Here is a 20,769-nt window from a genome sequence, read left to right on the forward strand (position 1 = left end):
CCTTCTCCTGTTGCTCCGCCCCTGCCCGTGTCCGGCCCCCCCCCCCCCCCCCCGCCATGTGTCCTTTTGCAGGAGAGTTTATATATTTAGTTTAGTTGTACTGAGAGAAAAAAAACCCAAAATCCTGCTAGTATAAGCTGCATTTCCAATTTCCTCCAAGGTCCCTTTCTGTATCCATAAAGTTTTGCAACAGAGGTTAAGTCTATAGTCGAAGAGCTTTGCAGGCATGGATGCGTTGGGGTGCTACTTGGGTGTTCATTGTACTCTAGCTGTATTTTCAGAGTTTTGCTGGTATACTTCCACTTCGGTTCCAGACAAGTTGTATCTGCATAACTGCAGTTGTGTTTTATAATGTGGCTCTAATAGTCAATGATTGTGCATTTTCGTGCTGCATTAGGCTTGTGGTTAAGTGTAATGGCTGGTGCTTTTTAGTGTAGATGGGGCAGTGAGAGTGCTGTCGTAAGTAACAGATACAGTCCAGACATAAGAGGCTCTTTGATAATGTAGTTCATTCTGTTCAGAGAGTTGGCATAATTTCTTCTAGTAGTTCTGCTGGAATAAGCTGCATCTGTGCTTGAAAGGTTTTTCTATGGTGACCTACCTGGTCCAGCATAGACATGGGGATTGTCTACAAAAACAAGCATATTTTGCTTTCTTGCAGTAGAGGAAAAGCAGCAAGTAATAAACTGTTCTAATATTCATTGTGACCTGCAACTGTTCTAGTTTGAAAGTTGGAATAAGCAGTATTGGTAAAGTCTTTGTTGCACGAATATAAATGCATGAACACTGACCTGAACTGATGTTTTTTCAGGATCATCATGTAGTTAAATGAATACGTGTATCTTTATTTTTGAATGTTCATTTGCCCCTGAACTACCATGTCTGTATTATTTTTGCTTTATTTGAGAATTGCTGCAGTTTTAAACAAAATAAAAACATGATCAACTAGTGCAAATAGACTATCAAGTTTTTTTATTACTTTTATTTTCTTGCACTCGTTTTAAAATGTTCCAGAGCTATTTCTGATGTTAATTTGAGTAACGGAATGCTTACCAAAAGGAAAAGAAAGTGGGCACGTTGCTGTCAAAACTTAATACAATAGCCTTTCTTTCACTGAAGGTATTAAGAAAGGGTGGTGAAGTGAAGAGAGAGGAGTCCAGGGAGAAAGTTTTAACTTCATTGCAAGAGACTGATCATTTTTGTAAGGGCTGATCTTATGCCGTCTTATGTCTCAAGTGGAACTTGCAGTAGTAGTTTTACTGTGAACTTGATCTGAGTGTGGAATTTCAAGATCTGGTGTTGAAGCTTGAATTTATTGAGATGTGTCAACTACAGAAAATAATCTTGGCCCTACTGAAATAGATGGCAAAATCTCCATTGGCTTCAGCAAGGCATTGGCTTCAACAGGGACAAGTTTGGCAGTGTGGAGGATTTTCAGTCTGGTTTTGGGGGGTGTTGATATGGACTGCACTATTGAATTAGTTGCACATCTGTCAATTCATCATATTCAAATTTCAGTTGATTTCCCATACATAAAACCATGTTAACTTGTGTGAACCATGCCTGTGGCAAGGTAACCAGTTTTGGTTTTTTTTTTTCCTAAACTAGTATGGACTAGAGTGGCAATGAAAAGATATTAATTGCACATTGGTTTATAAATTAATTGAGAAATGATCAGTTCATAAGGAAGTTACATTCTGGGACTGCGTAAGTGTTTTTTCAGAATCTTTGAAAATTATATGCACAAAATGAGAAGTATTATACACAGGTATTCTCTAGTAGGAACAAGGTAAAAACAACTGACTCGATGTTTCTTGAGTATTGCATTGCACAAATAACGTATGCTAATAGCCTGCGTTATTGCATACAGTAGTTTCTAGAAATACTTAAGAGCATCTAACTTCCTTTGAGCAGTTTATAAGGAACTGTTGAGGTTATGCCTCCTTCTTTTCCTCTTTTGGTATGAAACTAGGACCTTTCAAAATATTTTATGAATATTGAAATTCCTGAAGAATTGTGTATGCCGTGGAGCAGCTTAGAAGACTGAGCCCAAAATAGGCCGTAGCATAGTGATGAGGATAGTCACTGCTGGGGAAATGGGCTGAGCTGAGTGTTCAACCTGGTGAATCCTGTGGGGTAGGTAAGCATCCTGACCTCCCGGCTGCAAGTTACTCTGGATTTTCTCTATGTGGTTTAAAACATCTGTTTCCAGATGAAAGTCTTGTCAAGATTTTGGTGTTGCCAAGAGCAGCTCTGGATGCAGTAGGAAAAAATTGAATAAATTAAGAGATCTGATGCTGAACATGTGTGTCTGAGGGAAACCAGATTTTAGACAGCTGCACTGGGGGTTCACACATGTACTCGGTTGCTTGACTGTAGCTGGATTAACCTTTAGTATCATACATACTGTTAACAATTGAACTGCAGATTTCCATTTTTTTCTTAATATATTAAAACATCACTAGGTTTTGGAAGCTTGGTAAGTTACCACATTTGCCAAACTCAAATCAAGATTTTTTTTTTTTTTAATGGTATACTAAATGGAAATAAAATTTAAGAGTTGGGTAAACAACCTGTTGTGGGTTGTCTGTGCTTTAGTGTGTGGTTTTTATTTGCCCTTCTGTATGTGGGGCTGGTACCTCATAACCGTGTAAAGACCCTGCCTGTCCTCTTAGGTGTTCATGTCCCACCAGATCTTAGAAACCATGAAGATGCATAATGTCGCACCTAGCAATTCATGAGATGTCACGCTTTTGTGTTTCTTTTCTTGTTGCTATTTATCTGACTCCTGAATAGTATCCATATTTTGGAGTATTTTTTTGTAGAGAGGTTTTGCATCATTCTTCTGAATATTTAAAGTTACAAATTTCTTCTTGTACTCTGTTGCGTACAGATGTCTTTGAAATACTGATGATTAAATTCAGTTCCACAGCTAATTTCAAACATTGTTAGTTCATCTTAAAAGTACTACTCAGATTTAAAATCTTGGAAGTAAAACATGTTTTCATATATATATAAAGTTCACACTTGTGTATTGTACTGTGTTACTAGGTTAGAATCCCAAATTTCTTAGGTAGCTCTTTTTTAGAGCACAATTCCTGGTAGATTTTGCAACAGTATAGTAGTTGCTTTTTGTTGATTACTCTGGAAGACAAAATATCTGTAAGGAATAATTACATATTGTAGAGTATAAGCACAGCATCATTTACAAGTGAGTAGTTAAATCCTTGTGTTTTACAAAGTACATTTTAAAAATTAATTTTGCTTCCTTTCTCCTGTTGTCCTGAAATGACAACTTTTTGATAATTATGCCTTCTGTATTTTTGCCTGAGTAAAATTGAGAGTGAGATTTTAATTTGCCATCAAGTTTCTCAATATTTACCTCTTTTCTATTGAATACTGTGTCATTATTCTGCTGCGCATCATTTTTTACAGTAATGAGGGGGGAAGCGCAAATACCTCTTAAAGTTTGTGTTTTGTATTCCATCTGTGCAAAAATCAGTTTCTTGAAAATAAAGGGCTTGATGTGGTGAGCAGCTCTTGATTATAAAACACATGCTTGGTTAGTTACAAGAATCTGAAGTTGTCCAGTTTGCAAGATACTAGATTGTTCAAAAGTAGCATGGACTCAAAATTTAAGAATAAAATATATAGTAATAAGTGTTTGGGTTTATACTCCTTTCTTATACTCATGTGTTGCAGAGAATGCAAAGGAAGTCTGTCTGGTTGTTCTTGTGTGAGTAAGTTTCCTTCAATGAATCCAAGGCTGCCTGTTTATTAGGAACCAGAGGTAACTGACAGTGTCAGTAAGGCAGTAGTTACAGCACCTTAGCAACCTGAAGCTCATACTGCTTAAATGATATGCATTACCTAATATGTGCTAAAATGGCATCTTTTTTTTTTTTCCCCCAGTTCAGAAGCACACTGAGCGAAATATTAGCACTGTGAAAATTAATGGAAGTCGTGGTGGAAATTTGTGTGAGGGAAGGACTTCAACTCTGGGCGTTTTGCCTCTGCAGTCAGTGTGGAATCACTTAACGCTGCTGTGATCCTTTGATGTAATTTAACAAGGAATGGATGCTTGTATTGGGCTAATAAAGTTATCTTACATCTGTATTCAAAAAGGATATGAGGGATAAAAATGTCATAAATTTGATGAACACTCAGTTCGCTACAATACCATTTACTACAGTGGCTATTACAGTAACTTTGATTTCTTCTATTTTTGTTGTTACAATTATTGTTATAGTGACAATGTATTTCTTCAGATATTCCATAGTGAAGTTACTATTAATGTTGGGATTGTAGATTAAAATTCTGGAGAATGTTGTAGAGCAACAGAACAGTACAGAAGATTTGATAGCTCAGAGCTGTTATAAAGCATGACAGGTGTCATTAGAGTTCCTGCTGACTGGATGTGTACCAAGTCTTATTGAACTTGTGAGGATTAGTGCGCATATCTTGTAACTCAAACAGTAGCTGCTTCAGGTCCTACGTATGTTACTGTATGCAAGTTTGATTATCTCCCGCTATGAAGCTCTAACTAGAGCAACCATTTCCTTGCTTTAAAGCATTGATTTCCAAAGGTCAGTGCTCACTCTCAGAATTTATGAGTCTGTAGATTTTTACAACAGTTTTGCAGATAAATTTGTTTAATTCTGGCTTACCAAGTTTTGATGTTGATCGTGTTGCACTTTGGGGAATTACTGCTCTAAATGTTGCTTTTCTAAACTAGACGCTATCTTGGGCTTTTTACAGAACGTGAAAATAATATTTTACTGCTTTGTATCTGAAGCTATGCATTAAGGTTGTATGAAATTATAAATGACTTTGAGAAAGGAAAGCAATTCTTTTGTGACAAGTGTCCTAGTTTTGGCTGGGATAGAGTTGATTTTCCTCCTAGTAGCTGCTACAGTACTGTGTTTTGGATGTAGGATGAGAATAATGTTGGTAACACACTGACATTTTAGTTGTTGCTGAGCAGTGCTTACACTAAGTCAGGGACTTTTCAGCTTCTCATACTGTCCTGCCAGCGAGGCGGCTGGAGGGGCACAAGAAGTTGGGAGGGGACACAGCCAGGACAGCTGACCCAACCTGGCCAAAGGGCTATTCCATACCACGTGCCGTCATGCTGAACAATAAAACTGGGGGGAGTTGGCCAAGGGATGGTGGCCCACTGCTCTGGAACTGGCTGAGCATTGGTCAGCAGGTGGTGAGCAATTGCATTGTGCATCACTTGTTTTGTATATTCTTTTATCATTATTTTCCCTTCCTTCTCTGTGCTATTAAACTGTCTTTATCTCAACCCACAATTTTTACCTTCTTTCCTATTCTCTCCCCATCCTATAGGGGGGAGAGTGAGCGAACGGCTCTGTGGTGTTTAGCTGCCTGCTGGGTTAAAAGCTTGAATATAATTTAAGTGAATTTAAAATCCAGTATTTACAGTGGTTTTGAATACTCCCATTTTTTTAAGTTACAAAACCCATGTGCAGTATATGAAGCATGTATGAATGGTTGGGCTGTTTCTGGACAAATCGAGTTTTAATGACTCTGCAGCTTGTAGACCCTGCATGTGTTGCGTGATACTGTGGATTGTCTAGCATGGTGATGAAAAATTTAGGGTGGTAAGGACCACTGGAGGTTATCTGGCCCTGCCCCCTGCTGTAGGCAGAACTAGCTTCAAAGTTAGGACAGGTCAGTCAGGGCCATTTGAGTTTTGAAAATTTCAAAAGAGGGTGATTCCACCCTCTTGCTTGAGCATTCTTATTTGTGAACTGCTTTTTTCCTTATATCTGGTTGGGACTTTGTGTTCCATGTTTTGGCTGTTGCCTCATGTCTTGCTGCTTATTGATAAGAAGAGGCTGGCTGTGCTTTTCTTGGTACTCCTTTTAGCTAGTGGCAGGCTGCGGGTAGTGCCTCGGTTAGCATTCTGTTGTCCAGGCTGAAGAAATGTAGTTCCCTCAGACTTTCTTAGTGTCATGTGCATGCAGGCTTTTATTGGCATTCTGCTGGACTTTAAAGTTTTTCTATATTTCTTTTAAAGGAGGCAGGGGAGGGGTGTGCGTGGCAAAACCAGACATAGTTTCAGGTGGGAGTTCACAAATGCTGAGTAGAGGGGAATAATCACTTCCATCAACCTGCCTGCACTGCAGCTAATGTGAAAGTGGTGGCTGGATTAACTGTATGTGTGTGGCTACAGTCTGACAATTGCTTTAAGCTGGCTGAAGCACCGCTGCCTTCTGCTGTACTCACCTACTCAGCTCCCTCATATTCCCTCTCTTGTGCTGGCGCTAGCACTCTTGTAGCCCTGTGGCAGGCCAGAACCAAATCAAGAAGCTAATCCCAAGTTGAAACAGATCAATGTATTTTGTCAGATGAATTTTCTGTTCCAGGCGACTGTTCAAAGCCTTGAGCTGACTCAGGAAAGTGGATGAGAGGGGCGCAGGACTGCTGTCTTCCTCTTTTGTTGGTCTTTGCTCTGTAGTAGGTGAGAGCGTCGAAAGGGAGGCAGATGCTTTAAGGCCAAGTAGTAACAGTCCCCCAGAGGACTGGCCTGCATAACTGGGATTTCCTCGTCAGTTTTATTACTTTCAACTTTTCTTATATTCTGTTTGGGAGCGTGCAATAAAGGGCACTCTGGTTATTTCCCAAAAGGGATAGGCAGTGCTGCTTCCACAAGTACATATGACCCAAGTTGAAGTATATGCTAGGTTCACCAGTGCAGTAGTAGCAGTGTGAAATAAAACAGTAGAGGCTTTGCTAATAGTAAGTTACAGGGAATATCTGTGCTGGGTTGTGACTAATTAGTAAGGACTGCCCTTGTAAATTAGTTGGATGCACCAGGAGGGCTGAGTTTGGCCTACTTTTTATAAACAGGTTTTTTTGTTTTTTTTTTTTTTTTTTTTAAAAAAGGCACTGTAGAACAGTATGGATGATAACTAGATATTTATTAGGCTGCATCGTAACACCTCTCCAGCAGCTTGTGTGAATCTTTCTAATGTGTATTTTCCCCCAGTTGTCTCTAGCATGGGCTCTTGTCAGGGCCCTGGGTGCACTGGTGCACCTCAGTTGCCCAGATGAGCCTCACCTGGAGCCTCCATCCACACCCCTTGCCCATGGGCTGAAGCCTCTGTCAACTGATCCAAATAGAGAAGTGAGTCAATCTTTAAGAGTCTAGGCCAGTGGTCTCCAGATGTTTTTGATCACACACCCCTATTGGTAAAAGTTTCTTGAGCATGCACCCCTAATATATGTATATGTGTACTGAAGTTCTAGTATTTTATTCCTGCACCCCAGTGGATTGTCTTGCACGCATCCCACTTCAGAGACCACTAGTCTAGGCTATGTAACTCTAATCCTCTAATTCCACTCATTGTGTCGAGTTTTATTTTCAAACTGTCTTGACTTAATACAGTTTTTGCCCATTTCATACATCAGTCATTGGTTGGCCCACTGTATGTTAACAAGTGGTGAGGACAGAATTTGTATAACTTGTGTATAGAAAATCTGAAAAGATAGTTGGCAAGAAAAGCAGCAAACTCTTCTACTATTTGTGCTGTAAAAAACGTGTTAGGAAAATTTCACAGGATAGGCTTGCTTATATTAACACACTTTTAAATAATCATCTCTGTCAAGGTCATGTGTTGCTAAAGTTGCCCTCTTTTCTAAGTAGACTGAATGGGTAGTTGCTTTTGGGTGTGCAAGGAGTTGGTCTGATAGTGCATCTCCTATGTTGCTGTCCTGAAGTTAACAGGACACTAATCCTCATTGCAAATCTGCGTCAGTTAAAAAGATTTAAACCTGCAGTTATGTGGTTGTGTAGATCTTGGGTATGTGTGGCGAAATAGGAACAGAATTTAGTCTAAATAGGTAGGTTTGTGGCTTGGTTATGATCTTGATTGTTCTTTCACAGACCTCATAGAATCATAGAATAGTTTGGATTGGAAGGGGCCTTAAAGATCGTCTGATTCCAAATCCCCTGCCATGGGCAGGGAGACATTCCGTTAGACCAGGTTGCTCAAAGTCCCATCCGACCTGGCCTTGAACAATTCCGGGGATGGGGCATCCACAACCTCTCTGGGCAACCTGTCCCAGTGCCTCACCATCCTCACAGTGAAGAACTTTTCTTCCTTACATCTAATCTAAATCTACCCTCTTTCAGTTTAAAGCCATTAATCCTTCTCCTATCACTACACGCCCTTGTAAAAAGTCCCTCTCCAGCTTTCTTGTAGGTCCCCTTTAGGTACTGGAAGGCTGCTGTAAGGTCTCACTGGAGCCTTCTCTCCTCCAGGCTGAACAACCCCAACTCTCCCAGCCTGTCTTCATAAGAGAGGTACTCCAGCCCTCTGATCATCTTTGTGGCCCTCCTCTGGACTTGATCCAACAGGTCCATGTCCTTCTTATGTTGATGGCCCCAGAGCTGAACGCAGTACTCCAGGTGGGATCTCACGAGAGTGGAGTAGAGGGAGAGAATCACCTCCCTCAACCTGCTGGTCACACTTCTTTTGGTGCAGCCCAGGATACAGTTGGCTTTCTGGGCTGCAAGCACACATTGCTGGGTCATGTTGAGCTTCTTGTCAACCAACACCCCCAAGTCCTTCTCTGCAGGGCTGCTCTCAATCCACTCATCACCTAGCCTGTATTTGTGCTTGGGATTGCCCCAACCCATGTGCAGGACTTGGCCTTGTTGAACTTCATGATGTTTGCACAGGCCCACCTCTCAAGCCTGTCATGGTCCCTCTGGATGACATCTCTTCCCTCCAGCATGTCGACTGCACCACACAGCTTGGTGTCGTTGGCAGACTTGCTGAGGGTGCAGTCAATCCCACTGTCTGTGTCACTGACAAAGATGTTGAACAGCGCCGGTCCCGATACCGACCCCTGAGGAATGCCACTCATCACTGCTCTCCACTTGGACATCGAGCTGTTGATGGCAACTCTTTGAGTGTGACCATCCAGCCAATTCCTTATCCACTGAGTGGTCCATCCATCAAATCCATGTCTCTCCAATTTAGAGGCAAGGATGTCGTGTGGGACAGTGTCAAATGCTTTGGAGAAGTCCAGGGAGATGACATCAGTTGCTCTTCCCTTATCCACCAATGCTTTAAGCCCGTTGTAGAAGGCCACCAAATTTGTCAGGCCCAATTTGCCCTTAGTGAAGCTGTGTTGGCTGTCACCAGTCAGCTCCTTGTTTTCCATGTGCCTTAGCATGGTTTCCAGGAGGATCTGCTCCATGATCTTGCCGGGCACAGAGGTGAGACTGACTGGCCTGTAGTTCCCTGGGTCTTCCTTTTTTCCCTTTTTAAAAATGGGGCCTATGTTTCCCCTTTTCCAGTCAGTGGGAACTTCTCTGACTGCCGTGACTTCTCAAACATGATGGATAATCGCTTAGCCACTTCATCCACCAGTTCCCTTGGGACCCGCGGATGCATCTCATCAGGTCCCATAGACTTGTGCACCTTCAGGTTCCTTGGATGGTCTCAAACCTGATCTTCTCCTGTGGTGGGTGGTTCTTCATTCTCCCAGTCCCTGCCTTTGCCTTCTGTGACTTGGGTGGTGTGGCTGGAGCACTTGCCAGTGAAGACAGGCAAAAATATTGAGCACGCATACCCACCCCTGTGTGTGCTGTTTAAATTGTGTGTTGGTCCTGTGGTATGTCGCAAAGGCACTACCATGTGGCATCATGTTTGTGTAGTATTATCTAGCCATCATTTGTGAGGATATTGAGATGGTAGTGATCTGGCTGTGCTTTATATTTGCAGTTTTCAAGGTGCAGGAGAACGTAGCCCTTTAGGCTGTGAATGCTGATCAGAACAACTTTTCACTGTAGCAAGAGCTGTGTGTCATAGGTGGGTTCATGGGTCTGTGATGGTACATTGATCAGCTGTATAAAAACTTGGTAATGGTTTTATACAGTTTAGCTCTTTGGTAAACCAGCATTTAAAAAAAAGGTCACATAATATTTCATGTGTATTCTGCTAGTGATGACAAGAATGTTGTTAAAGTTTGTTATTAGGAAGATGCACTTCTGGAGGAGACTGGTTGTGATTCTTGGCGTTTAACAAAAATGTAGCTTTTTCTTGGAGTTTTAGTGTTTGTTGTAAACTGGTAGGAGTTTACAGTATGTTGGGTAGAGTTTTCTAGTATCATGTTTGTGAAATGAGGAAAAACATCATTATTTTTTCTAATAAAGCCAACTGCATGTTCAGCTAAAGGGCTGTATAAGGGAGAACCTGAAGAATGATTTGTGTGGATCTGGTCAGGGAGAGTAAGTTTCTATTTGGCAAGAAGTAAGACAGAGCGCAAAATGAATTAAAGCCAAAACTATATTAACAAATTTGAGTGATAAATACGATAGCAGACTTTTTAAGGGAAGTTGAGAAAAAAACAAGCATGGAATGCACAGTGATCAGTTTGATGTGATTAGAAGACACTGTGAATATTAGACTGGATAACTAAATGGAAGCCAGAGTACCAAGAGGTTTAGGGGATGCTAGCATCAGTTGATATTTGAACTGGTGGATTAGATGGGATCTTTACAGAGAGACTGAGGGAAGATTAAATAGTCCTGAGAGTTACTGACAGGAAAAAGGGAGAAGGTGCAGTCTCAGGTGACATTCTGAGAGTTAGGGTGAACAGGAGAACCAGGATATGCAAACAGAAGCTTCGAAGGAACAGCGGACGGAGGAAAGAGTGATAGGACGTGTTTGGTACAGGCAGCACCCGACCGAGTAGGCAGTGCATAAGAGAGTTGGTGGTGATGATATTGTGAGGCTAAAAATGCTCTGCACCCAATGAATGGATGCTTACATTCAGTTTGGCTAATGGAAATGAATTCCCTACCTGTTGTTAAAAGGATTGTCAGAACTCTACTGTTAATCACAAGTTTGTTCAAGTACACTTCTGAGTATTGTCGAGGAGAAACTGGAAGTGGCCATATTGGCACTAGCAATACCTAAGAAAGGTCTGCTAGAAAATAAGTGTTCTTTTTAATGCTTCGTAATGTCTTGGCTGTAGTTTTGGTTCTAGCCTATGACAGCACTGTCGTGATACTGACCTAAATTTGTTTACCTTTTTGGCTAGCCAGTATTATAGCCACTAATTTGTAATGGTCTTTGTAGGTTCTGTGGTGTTTGATTATTCCCTCACTGGGATTAGCTGGGAGCAAATTCCTATAGAAGCATTTTAATTGGAGTCTTGATACTGCATTCGCTGTTGATTTTTTTACTACTTTTTTTAAGTCATAGAAGTTCTGTTCAGTTAGTTTGTTTAATAATTTGTCTTTCTCCAATTTAAAATTCTAAAAAAAACCCTAAACAGTAAAGTGTAGCATGGGATTTTGTATACCATTACATGTGACTGAATTTGATTTTGAGATAATCAATGGACCTCTGTAGAAGATGCAGGTTTATTTAAGAACTTTGCCAATAGTAGTAGACATCTGTCAAATTCATAAATTGTTTAATAAAAAATATTGAGATATTCTAAATTGGTTTTATTGGTGAAAGCAGTCTTTTGTCTGATACATACCAGATATCCATCCTCTCCCTTTTTGTTCTAGTTGTCATGGATGATGATGATGATGAATCCTGTCTCCTTGATCTTATTGGGTAAGTTTTCCTTAAGCAATTTTTTCGGAAAAGTTTGGAAAAATAATTTTGCAAAATCATCTTCTGGAAGGTGATTCTATCTCAATATTGTCTCAAGACTAGGTGACTTGCAAATGAAATGAGTAGCTATGCTTCACTTCCTCCATGTGGAGATGTGTGTTATCACAAAGCCTTCAATCCCAGTGTATACTAGCTGACAGTCCGCTTGCTGGCATTCTCCTCGAGAGGCTAAAGAATGAGTGTGCATGGAGGTTGGATTGTCTTCTCAGCTAATGGTAATATCAGGCCACTGCTGAAGCACATTACTAGGAATGTTGTTACAAACTTCATTGCAAAGAACTATTTTTGTGGATTAAAAAAAATAAAGATCTCAGGTTTTCGAGTAGTGGAACTAGATACTTTGTTCACACTATGCTTGCATTTTAAAGGTAAAAGTAAAATTATTATTTTCTTAATTATAAATATTTAATTTTCTACTAATAACATGCAGTTGCATAAAAGTGTTAGAAAAATAGAACTTCTACCCAGTACTGCTAAGTATTCACAACAAACAAGAATTTATTAGCATCTTGCTCAAAGATACTTGATTTTAATAAAATTGGGGATTTTAAATGGTCCTGGTTTTTTTGTTTTGTTCTGTTTTTTTTTCTTCCCCCTCATTATTTCCATAACAGATTTATTTGAAGGTTTATAATTCCGTATGGGAATCTCAAAAAATAATTAGTGTAGCTGAAGCCTGAGAAAGATTTTTCGTGGCTTGTGTATGTGACAAGTTACCTTCCTTTGGCTAACATTTATGTCAGTATTCAAGAACAGATAATAGGCTATAATGCATTTAAAACATAAGAAAATTGAACATTTCATATATGATAACTTTTTAGTATGACATCAGCCTAGTAGCAGCTACTAAAAGGTCACCTCCACTTGATAAAAGAATTTTTTACTGTCTTAAATGTAGTAAATAAATAGGCTTTTCTCACTCACTCAAATCTTCCAGCAAAACCAGTGAGAGCTTTAACTTCAGAAAAAACAAAATATCACCACAGTGGCTGCTTTGATTTTGGGGTTACTCTGTGGATGCTATGGCAAAAGCATTGCCAGTACTGGGTCACAGTTACCTTCTGTGAAGTATACTGTGCAAGACTGCAGATTGTAGCCATATGAAAACACATCCTGCTTGGAACATAAAGATGATAATTGACTGCATGGGAAAATTAAGTGCTCTGTCATGAGCATGAATCATGGAGGATACTGGTACAAGTTCACAGGTGGTCCAGAAAATGAAGTGCTCTCTATACAGATGAGTGTTTGTGTGAAAAATTACAGTGTTCTTCCTGCTGCTGGCAGCAATTACTGTCTTAAGCATCTAGAGGAATGGAAAACAACATTTTTTTTTTTCCATCTGATCTTTGATTTTTGGTAAGTGCCTTCTAAAATTCCTTCCTTACTAAAGCCAATATTTAAGGTGATGAAGTGTTCTTCATTTTAAATTGCATTTTTTATGATTTAAAGCCAGTGAGTGTAATTAGTATTAAACAGCCTGGTTATTTTGTTGTTAAAACTCATAAGCACGATAGAGCCCTGTATAAGATCATGAGTTCTATTCTCTTTGAATCTTGAAATGTAGTGTAATCTACTATGAAAATGACACTTTTGTTGGAAAATATATGTAACCACTTCTATGTTGTAAGTATTATTGTACCATAAAGTCCCTGCCACATACTGTCTGTTTAACACATCTTTTGTAAACACATGAATGCAGTTTGTTTTTTAAATGAAAAAAAGAGGAATAGAGGTGTATTTTAGAAGCATACTTGTAAACCTGAAAGATCTTTAACTTGTTCATTCTTTATTTTCTAGGATGATCAAGAGAGAAGGAGAGATGTTTTGAATTAATATTTTTTTACATGAGAATCTCCTGCTTCTCAGAAATGTTTTATTATTACTTGTTAATCAATAAAAATGTTTTAAAATAAAAAAACTCCATGTCATTTTACTTTTCATGCTAATGGACATGTTGGGAAATGCTATATAATTGTTGTATTAAAATAATCCCAGGTAACACAACCTTTTAATGTTTTTTACTTGGTCTATATGTGCAGCTACATTAATGTATTTTTGATCTGTTTGAATTGCCAACACTTACTCTATCAGACCACGTTTTTAATCTGAGTCTTATTCAGTGGTAGTGCTAAGTTAATGAATACTCTGAAATTGTATTTAATCAGTTATTTCTATGGTTGATTTCACTTGGAAAAGGTGCTGCTTTTTTCTCCACGTGAAGGGACTGTTACTCTGGCAAGCATAAATTTTTGTTAACTTACATTAAGGGTGGCAGAAAATACGTTATAGATTCAGGTTTGTAAATGCCCTGTTGGCTTAGACACTAGCTAAACAGGCATTATAGTTCATCTCTGTAGAAGAGGTGGTAACTGATTTAGTTCTTGTGTTACTTGGTGGTGGTATTTTCCTTTGGTTTTGTACTATGTGCTGTCATAAAATACTGTGTGTTTTAAGAGAATATGAGTAAGACTCATTCCCTCATAAATGGAAGTGAAGTAGAATGCAACTAAAATTTTCTGATGAACATAGTTTATTGCTTGAAATGCCTTGGTATAATGACAGCAAATATGATCAACATCTGAAAATTGTGCTGATAGAGAAACACAGATCCTCAGATGGTATAAACTTTCAGCTTGGCATTGGAGTCAGTGAAAGAAACGTGTTTTTACTGTAAGCCTGATCTATATGAATACAGTATCTGGCTTAGTTAAATTAGCCTCATTAGTACAAAGAGCTTCCTAAAAGTGGTAACATTTTTTTTTTCTCCCCCTTAAGGGACCCACAGGCGCTGAATTATTTTCTACATGGACCTAGTAGTAAATCTGTAAGTAGCTTTCCTGTGTATTAGACATACATAAGCTTCATTAAGTGTATTATTTCTAAACATGATTTTTGTCTTTTACCAGAGCAATGAAGACTTGACTAATGCAGAATATTCTGTAGCCAACTCAAATTCAATTTTCGCCAACTCCAATGTAAGTGGTGAGGAGATAAATTATATTTGTATTGAGATTGCATGCTTTTGTTATGGCTTTACTTGGCTTTTATAAAACTGAATGAAGTAGATGTGGGTTTTGACCTTTTTCATATGTGAATTCTTAATGCTAACAGAGAACCACCTCATGCTGTTGGTATTTTAAATATTTCATTGGGTCTTCAGTGGGGAATTAATCAAAAGATACTGCACTGTTGGACTGTGTTTTGTAAATATGTAAAACGGCTTGCTGAGCAGTGAAAATATTCTCTGATGTAAGTCTCTCCAGTAAACTGCACTTGTAATTTTAGTGATTGTAGATGTAGTAGTGCTCAAATGTAGACCTTAAAAGTTAAGTCATTCGTACATCTCCTGTGTATGTTAGGATGGTTTTGTTTCTTATTTCTAAGTAGAATCTAAGCTAGCAATTTTTTAAAATTAATGAATTGGGGTTTTTTTGTTCTTTAGACTGAATAGCTAACTTGGGATGTTTCCTTCCTGTAATGTCAGTGTTAGGGAAGTCACTTTAAATTCATTAGGTGTTGCAAGTAGTCTTCAGTGTTCTTTTTTCACTAGCAGTGTATTGCAGCCCTGGACCAAGTTTTACCCAATGAGGTTGTGGAATCCCCATCCTTGGAGATAAAGCCAAGGCTGGTCTGCTCTAGTGCTGGCAGTAGTCCTGCTTTGAGTAGAAGGATGGACTAGATGACTTCCAGAGATCCCTTTTGACCCACATTTCTTTGATTTCATTGGTGTGTTTTTTAAAAAAACTTTCATCCCACGATTCAGTTATTTGAAAACATAGAGTAGGGTTTCCTTGGTAATTCCTCTTCCTCTTGTACTGATATCTTGACTCTGTCTCTTTGTCCCATGTTCCTAACAGATATGTGGATGTACTTGTAGGTGTGTAGGGACCTTAAATAACTGGGATAAATAAATCCTGAAAACTGTTTATCTATGTGTAGAGAACTAGTGATTTTTCTGTAGCCATGGTAGTGTGATGTGAAGTATTTGCCCTGTCCTTCCCCTTTCAATATAATTATTGTAGAAGAAACATACATTGAATGACAGTTCTTTCTCCAGATAAGCTGGTTGAGATAGTTGTGGGGGAGTGGGGTACCAGTAGTAATAGGGTGTGCCCAATTTTCAGCTAATCGGGAACAGTGGTTTCAACTTGGTGCCAGGCTAGCCATTATCAGACAGCAGCTTCCTGTATGCAACATGGCAGAGGTGGGTTTTGAGGACTCATCCTAAGAAAAATGAGGTTATGGAGAAAAAATATGACATGCATTTGTCATAGCCAAGGCTTCCTAGTTGTTCTTTGTAGAGATTCTTCTGATAAGCATGAGGAGGTGGGCAGGAGTTGGGGGTGTATTTCTGATGTATTTTCAGAAAGTGAGTTTTTGGAGTAATTTTGAGAGTGATTGGGAAATTCTGGGCAAGGTGGGATTATTTTATAGGGAGTAGCAGTTGGAAGAAACAAAAATATTTGGTGAAAGCCAAAAGATCTTTTTGGTATATGAAACTGGGGGGTTAGGTAATCTAGAAGGCAGGTGGTAAGAGGAGCAGGGATTTCTAGTTTGTGTTCCTAGGATGGCTTACTGTATTTTCATTCTCTAGCACTTGTTCCACTTGTGCTCTGTTCTCATGCTTTTGTATCTTCATAATGAGTACCAATGCCATCTTCTCTTCCCTCCATCCCTTGCGTGAGAGCCCTGTGCTGATCTAAGTGAAGAATAACATGGTTGCAAAGATGGATTCTTACAGTGCATTGTGAAGGAGCAAGGGGTATCTAAAATATAAATAGATGGTTTCACAGTCCTTGCTTATAAGATACCTGAAAAGTTAAAGGCTTCTGAGTTTTTTGTCGTTAAAGTTTTTGCAGATACTGAAAGTTCTGTCTTTGTATGTATTCAGAATTGCTACCATGAAGTAGGATTGACAGTCTTGATGCTCGTCTCATGCCTTTCAGTGGCAGAGTTTACTAATTCAGTGTCAAAGGTTCAGTGCCTCAGCTGGTAAGCATGCTCAGCCAATACCTAACACAAACAAGATTAAGTTCCTGCTGACTGAAGGACAAGAAAGCAGTGTCCACTCTTCCCCCCCCCCTTCCCCTGCCCTGCCCTGGCTCTGAGTTAAATTATTGCGTACCACCTGTACTGATTCCAGGTTGGTGTCCTTGGGCAATCATCAGTCTGTGTTGTAACCCTCATGAGAGGGTTCTTTAGCCATTGCCCTGTTACCTGGGTTGTACTTAGTGACTGCTTCCACCTTCCTGTTATAGTATAGTAGAACAGCTTAAGAGGGCAGCACAATATTCATGGAGCCAGTGAGAATAAGACTCTTGTTGGTAAATAGATTCATGAAGTTGCAGAGGCACTAATTTCTTGTTGAAATTAGTATGGTGTTCTGCGTGGCTGTTCTGAGTCTGGGCAGCAGTGATTCAGATGTTAACTTGGAAGGTCCCTGGTTCCAGTTTATGCACATAAAATTGTTTTTGGATGTTAAACAGTCCTAGGAGCAGGGAATGAAACTTGGGATTCTTCATGCCAGTAGGAGAGTTTCAAGCTATTAATCTTGATTGCATGTAATATTATTTATTATTACTGTTGCTATTAGTAATAGTAGTAATAGGTGTATTGTTAATTCCAACTGGAATAGCATTAACTGGAACTGGAGCCCTCTTAAGTTACACAGTCATGAAAGATTTCAGATTGGTCATTGTCACTGGAGACAAGTTTCAGATGCAATAGGGAATTCTCCACGAGAACCTGACAGTTGTGAGTCCTAATAATGCCCTAGTTAGTGACTCCTTTTTGCTCTGCCTGATGATAGCTAGGTACAGTTGAGAACCTGATTTGTAATTTTAGGTGTTCATGAGGTGCAGACATTGAGACATTTAAGTACTAGTTTAATTCCTTCTGTTAACATAAATGTAAAGAAGTTTACTGTAATTTTATAATTGTATTTTGAAAATATTTTATTGAATTTTAGGAACAATCTCTTGGTATTTTAAAACATGACCAAAGTTTCATAAAACAACACAGGCTGATTCAGAAACAGATTGGGGTAAAATTCTGAATAAATATGCTTTGGGTACTGAAGTTAGGGTGGGGACATTATTGCATATGATAATTACGGCTTGCAGCATCTTCACGCTGTTTATATGAGGTTGAAAACAAGTGTCTATGACTTTCAAGGAGTGAAGGCTCAGAGTATGAATGTGACTGATAATTTCACACTCACCTTTTGCATTTATCCTGACCTAAAAAGAAACTGGATGTTGGTTTTGAATAGAAATATGATCTTGCAATTTATAAAGGTGTACTCTGTCTAACTTACAACTATTGCAAGTATTATTGTGCATTTAAATTTGCCATTCCACCTGTAGAAACCTGATACTTGTGTTGTCTAGAGTTTCTGGACATAAATTTGTTTTAGGAAAATCTTACTGACAGTAGGCCAGAGCAAAGTGGGTTCTGATTTTCCTTACTACAGCATTTGAAGGATTTTTTCAAAGTGCAGCTTAATATTTGCTGTAGTTTCAATACTTACAGTTCTCTGTAATCTTTTTGCTAGCATAAACCACAAAGTCTATAGCGTTGTTTTTCTTACTGCTTTGTTTCTAAAATTTTTCTAAACAAAGAATTAATGTAATTCTTTAACTTTATGAAATGGTCACTAGTTTGCACTGTGTGACTATAGAAATACTGGTAGGATTTTAGAGATGGATCTCACTTGATAGAGGAAATCTGTGAAAGAGCAGGTTTCTCCTGCTTTTTCCCTGCTACTACTGTTGCTACTGAAACCTTGCCCCAAATTGAGTTACAGTGGAGGTCTTTTCACTCCTCCTTTCTTTTATCATTTTGTCCATACAGTGCTCAGCTTGAGGAAGGGAAATTGATACTTCAAGAGCATGTCACATCCTCTTGAAACAGTGCAGCTGCAGAGCTGAGTGCTGTGGAATTGGGAGATTTGAGAAGTGAAAGGAGAGTAGTGTCTCCAGCAGTCTGTTATGAGGGCATGAGTGGGATGTAAGTGATGCACATGTTTATGCTGGCCCACTGTATGGGATGAACATCACCCTGTATAGATACTGTGCAAAGAATATAATTTTGTAAAGAAAATTTGCTTGCATGAAAAAAAGCTTAATGGGGAAACAAGGTAGAGCTTGGAATTTCTGAAAATGATTTATTTCTTGTTTTGCATTTCAGAACACTGATCCTAAGTCGTCTGTAAAAGGTGTAAGTGGTCAGCTTGGAGAGGGGCCTAGTGATGGACTGCAGCTGTCCAGTAGCCTTCAGTTTCTTGAAGATGAACTTGTATCTTCTCCTTTACCTGATCTTACTGAGGATCAGCCTTTTGATATTCTTCAGAAGTCCTTGCAGGAGGCTAATATTACTGAACAGACTTTGGCAGAAGAGGCATATTTGGATGCCAGTGTAGGTTCTAGCCAACAGTTTGCACAAGCTCAGCTTCATCCTTCTTCATCAGCATCCTTTACTCAGGCTTCTAATGTTTCTAATTACTCAGGTCAGACGTTGCAACCTATAGGAGTTACTCAAGTGGTACAGCAACCTGTTGGAGCATCTTTTGCAAGCAATACAGTCGGTGTGCAACATGGCTTTATGCAACATGTCGGAATTAGTGTTCCCAGCCAGCATTTGTCTAATAGCAGCCAGATTAGTGGTTCTGGGCAGATACAGCTAATTGGTTCATTTAGTAATCAACCTTCCATGATGACCATTAATAACCTTGATGGATCTCAAATAATACTGAAAGGCAATGGTCAACAAACACCTGCAAACATGAGTGGTGGCCTCTTGGTTCATAGACAAACTCCAAATGGTAACTCACTGTTTGGTAACTCAAATTCAAGTCCAGTAGCACAACCTGTAACCGTTCCATTTAACAGCACAAATTTTCAGACGTCATTGCCTGTCCATAATATCATCATTCAGAGGGGTTTGGCACCAAACTCTAACAAAGTTCCCATTAATATCCAACCAAAGCCTATCCAGATGGGTCAGCAGACTGCTTACAATGTGAATAACTTGGGAATACAGCAACATCACGTACAGCAAGGGATTCCGTTTGCTTCTGCAAACTCACCTCAGAATTCAGTAGTTGGTCCTCATATGTCTGTTAATATCGTTAATCAACAAAATACAAGAAAATCAGTTACACCTCAGACAGTTAGCAATGCTGGAGGTAGTATTGTTATCCATTCTCCTATGGGACAGCCTCATGCACCTCAAAACCAGTTTCTCATACCCACAAGTTTGTCTGTTAATTCTAATTCAGTTCATCATGTCCAGGCCATAAATGGACAGCTTCTTCAGACTCAGCCTTCCCAGCTTGTTCCTAGCCAAGTGTCTGCTGAGCATGTAATGCTCAATAGGAACTCTACAAACATGCTAAGAGCCAACCAGTCGTATTCAGGACAGATGCTGAATAATCAGAACACAGCTGTTCAGCTTGTTTCCGGCCAGACATTCACAGCTCCTGGAAACCAAGTTATAGTAAATCATGGAGCTTCACAGATTGTTGGTGGACAGGTGCCACTGCAGCAGGCATCACCAACGGTGTTGCATTTGTCACCCAGTCAAGCTAATGTTTCTCAAGGTAGATCGAGTTTTACTACGATGTCACCTGGGCAATCTACAGTCTCAAATATGTCAGCTTCTAATCGATTTGCTGTTGCAAGTTCTTCTGGTTCAGTACATCCTAGCTTGGGACCATCAGTTCAGTCTGTTGCATCAGGAGGAAACTTCACTGGAGATCAGCTCACACAGAACAGAACTCAAGTTCCAGTCAGTGCATCACATCGTCTTCCAGCATCCTCTTCCAAATCTGTCAGCACCTTTAGTCACACATCAATTGGAGTAACACAACAACAGTTTGCCTTTGGTCAGGTATGAAAGTTTTATGAGAATGTAGCCAAATAATTGCTTCTAAGCTGTGCTAAAATATGGTTAACAAAGTATTATAGTTGGTGTTATACAGAGAACATTAATTTTGCTAGTTTGTATTGTTACAAATACTGCGGAACGGCTGAAAATTACTGTAACCCAGAGACATCATTTCACTGGGTATTTTCTAAAGCCTGTCACTGAGTGAATA

General features: G+C 39.3%; 1 protein-coding gene across 1 annotated transcript in view; it reads left to right on the top strand.

The window, feature by feature from the left end:
- Window positions 1-20,769, top strand: part of GLTSCR1L (GLTSCR1-like) — a 36,630-nt gene that overhangs the window by 4,213 nt on the left and 11,648 nt on the right. Inside the window, exons 2-5 of the mRNA XM_010576458.1 lie at window positions 11,561-11,609; window positions 14,448-14,496; window positions 14,579-14,647; window positions 18,861-20,561. Of these exons, the coding sequence (XP_010574760.1) occupies window positions 11,566-11,609; window positions 14,448-14,496; window positions 14,579-14,647; window positions 18,861-20,561 (1,863 nt within the window). The 5' untranslated portion in view covers window positions 11,561-11,565. The remainder of the gene's footprint in view (window positions 1-11,560; window positions 11,610-14,447; window positions 14,497-14,578; window positions 14,648-18,860; window positions 20,562-20,769) is intronic.

The sequence above is a fragment of the Haliaeetus leucocephalus genome, unplaced genomic scaffold (assembly GCF_000737465.1).
Source record: "Haliaeetus leucocephalus isolate CR32 unplaced genomic scaffold, Haliaeetus_leucocephalus-4.0 Scaffold526, whole genome shotgun sequence".
Classification (NCBI taxonomy): domain Eukaryota; kingdom Metazoa; phylum Chordata; class Aves; order Accipitriformes; family Accipitridae; genus Haliaeetus; species Haliaeetus leucocephalus.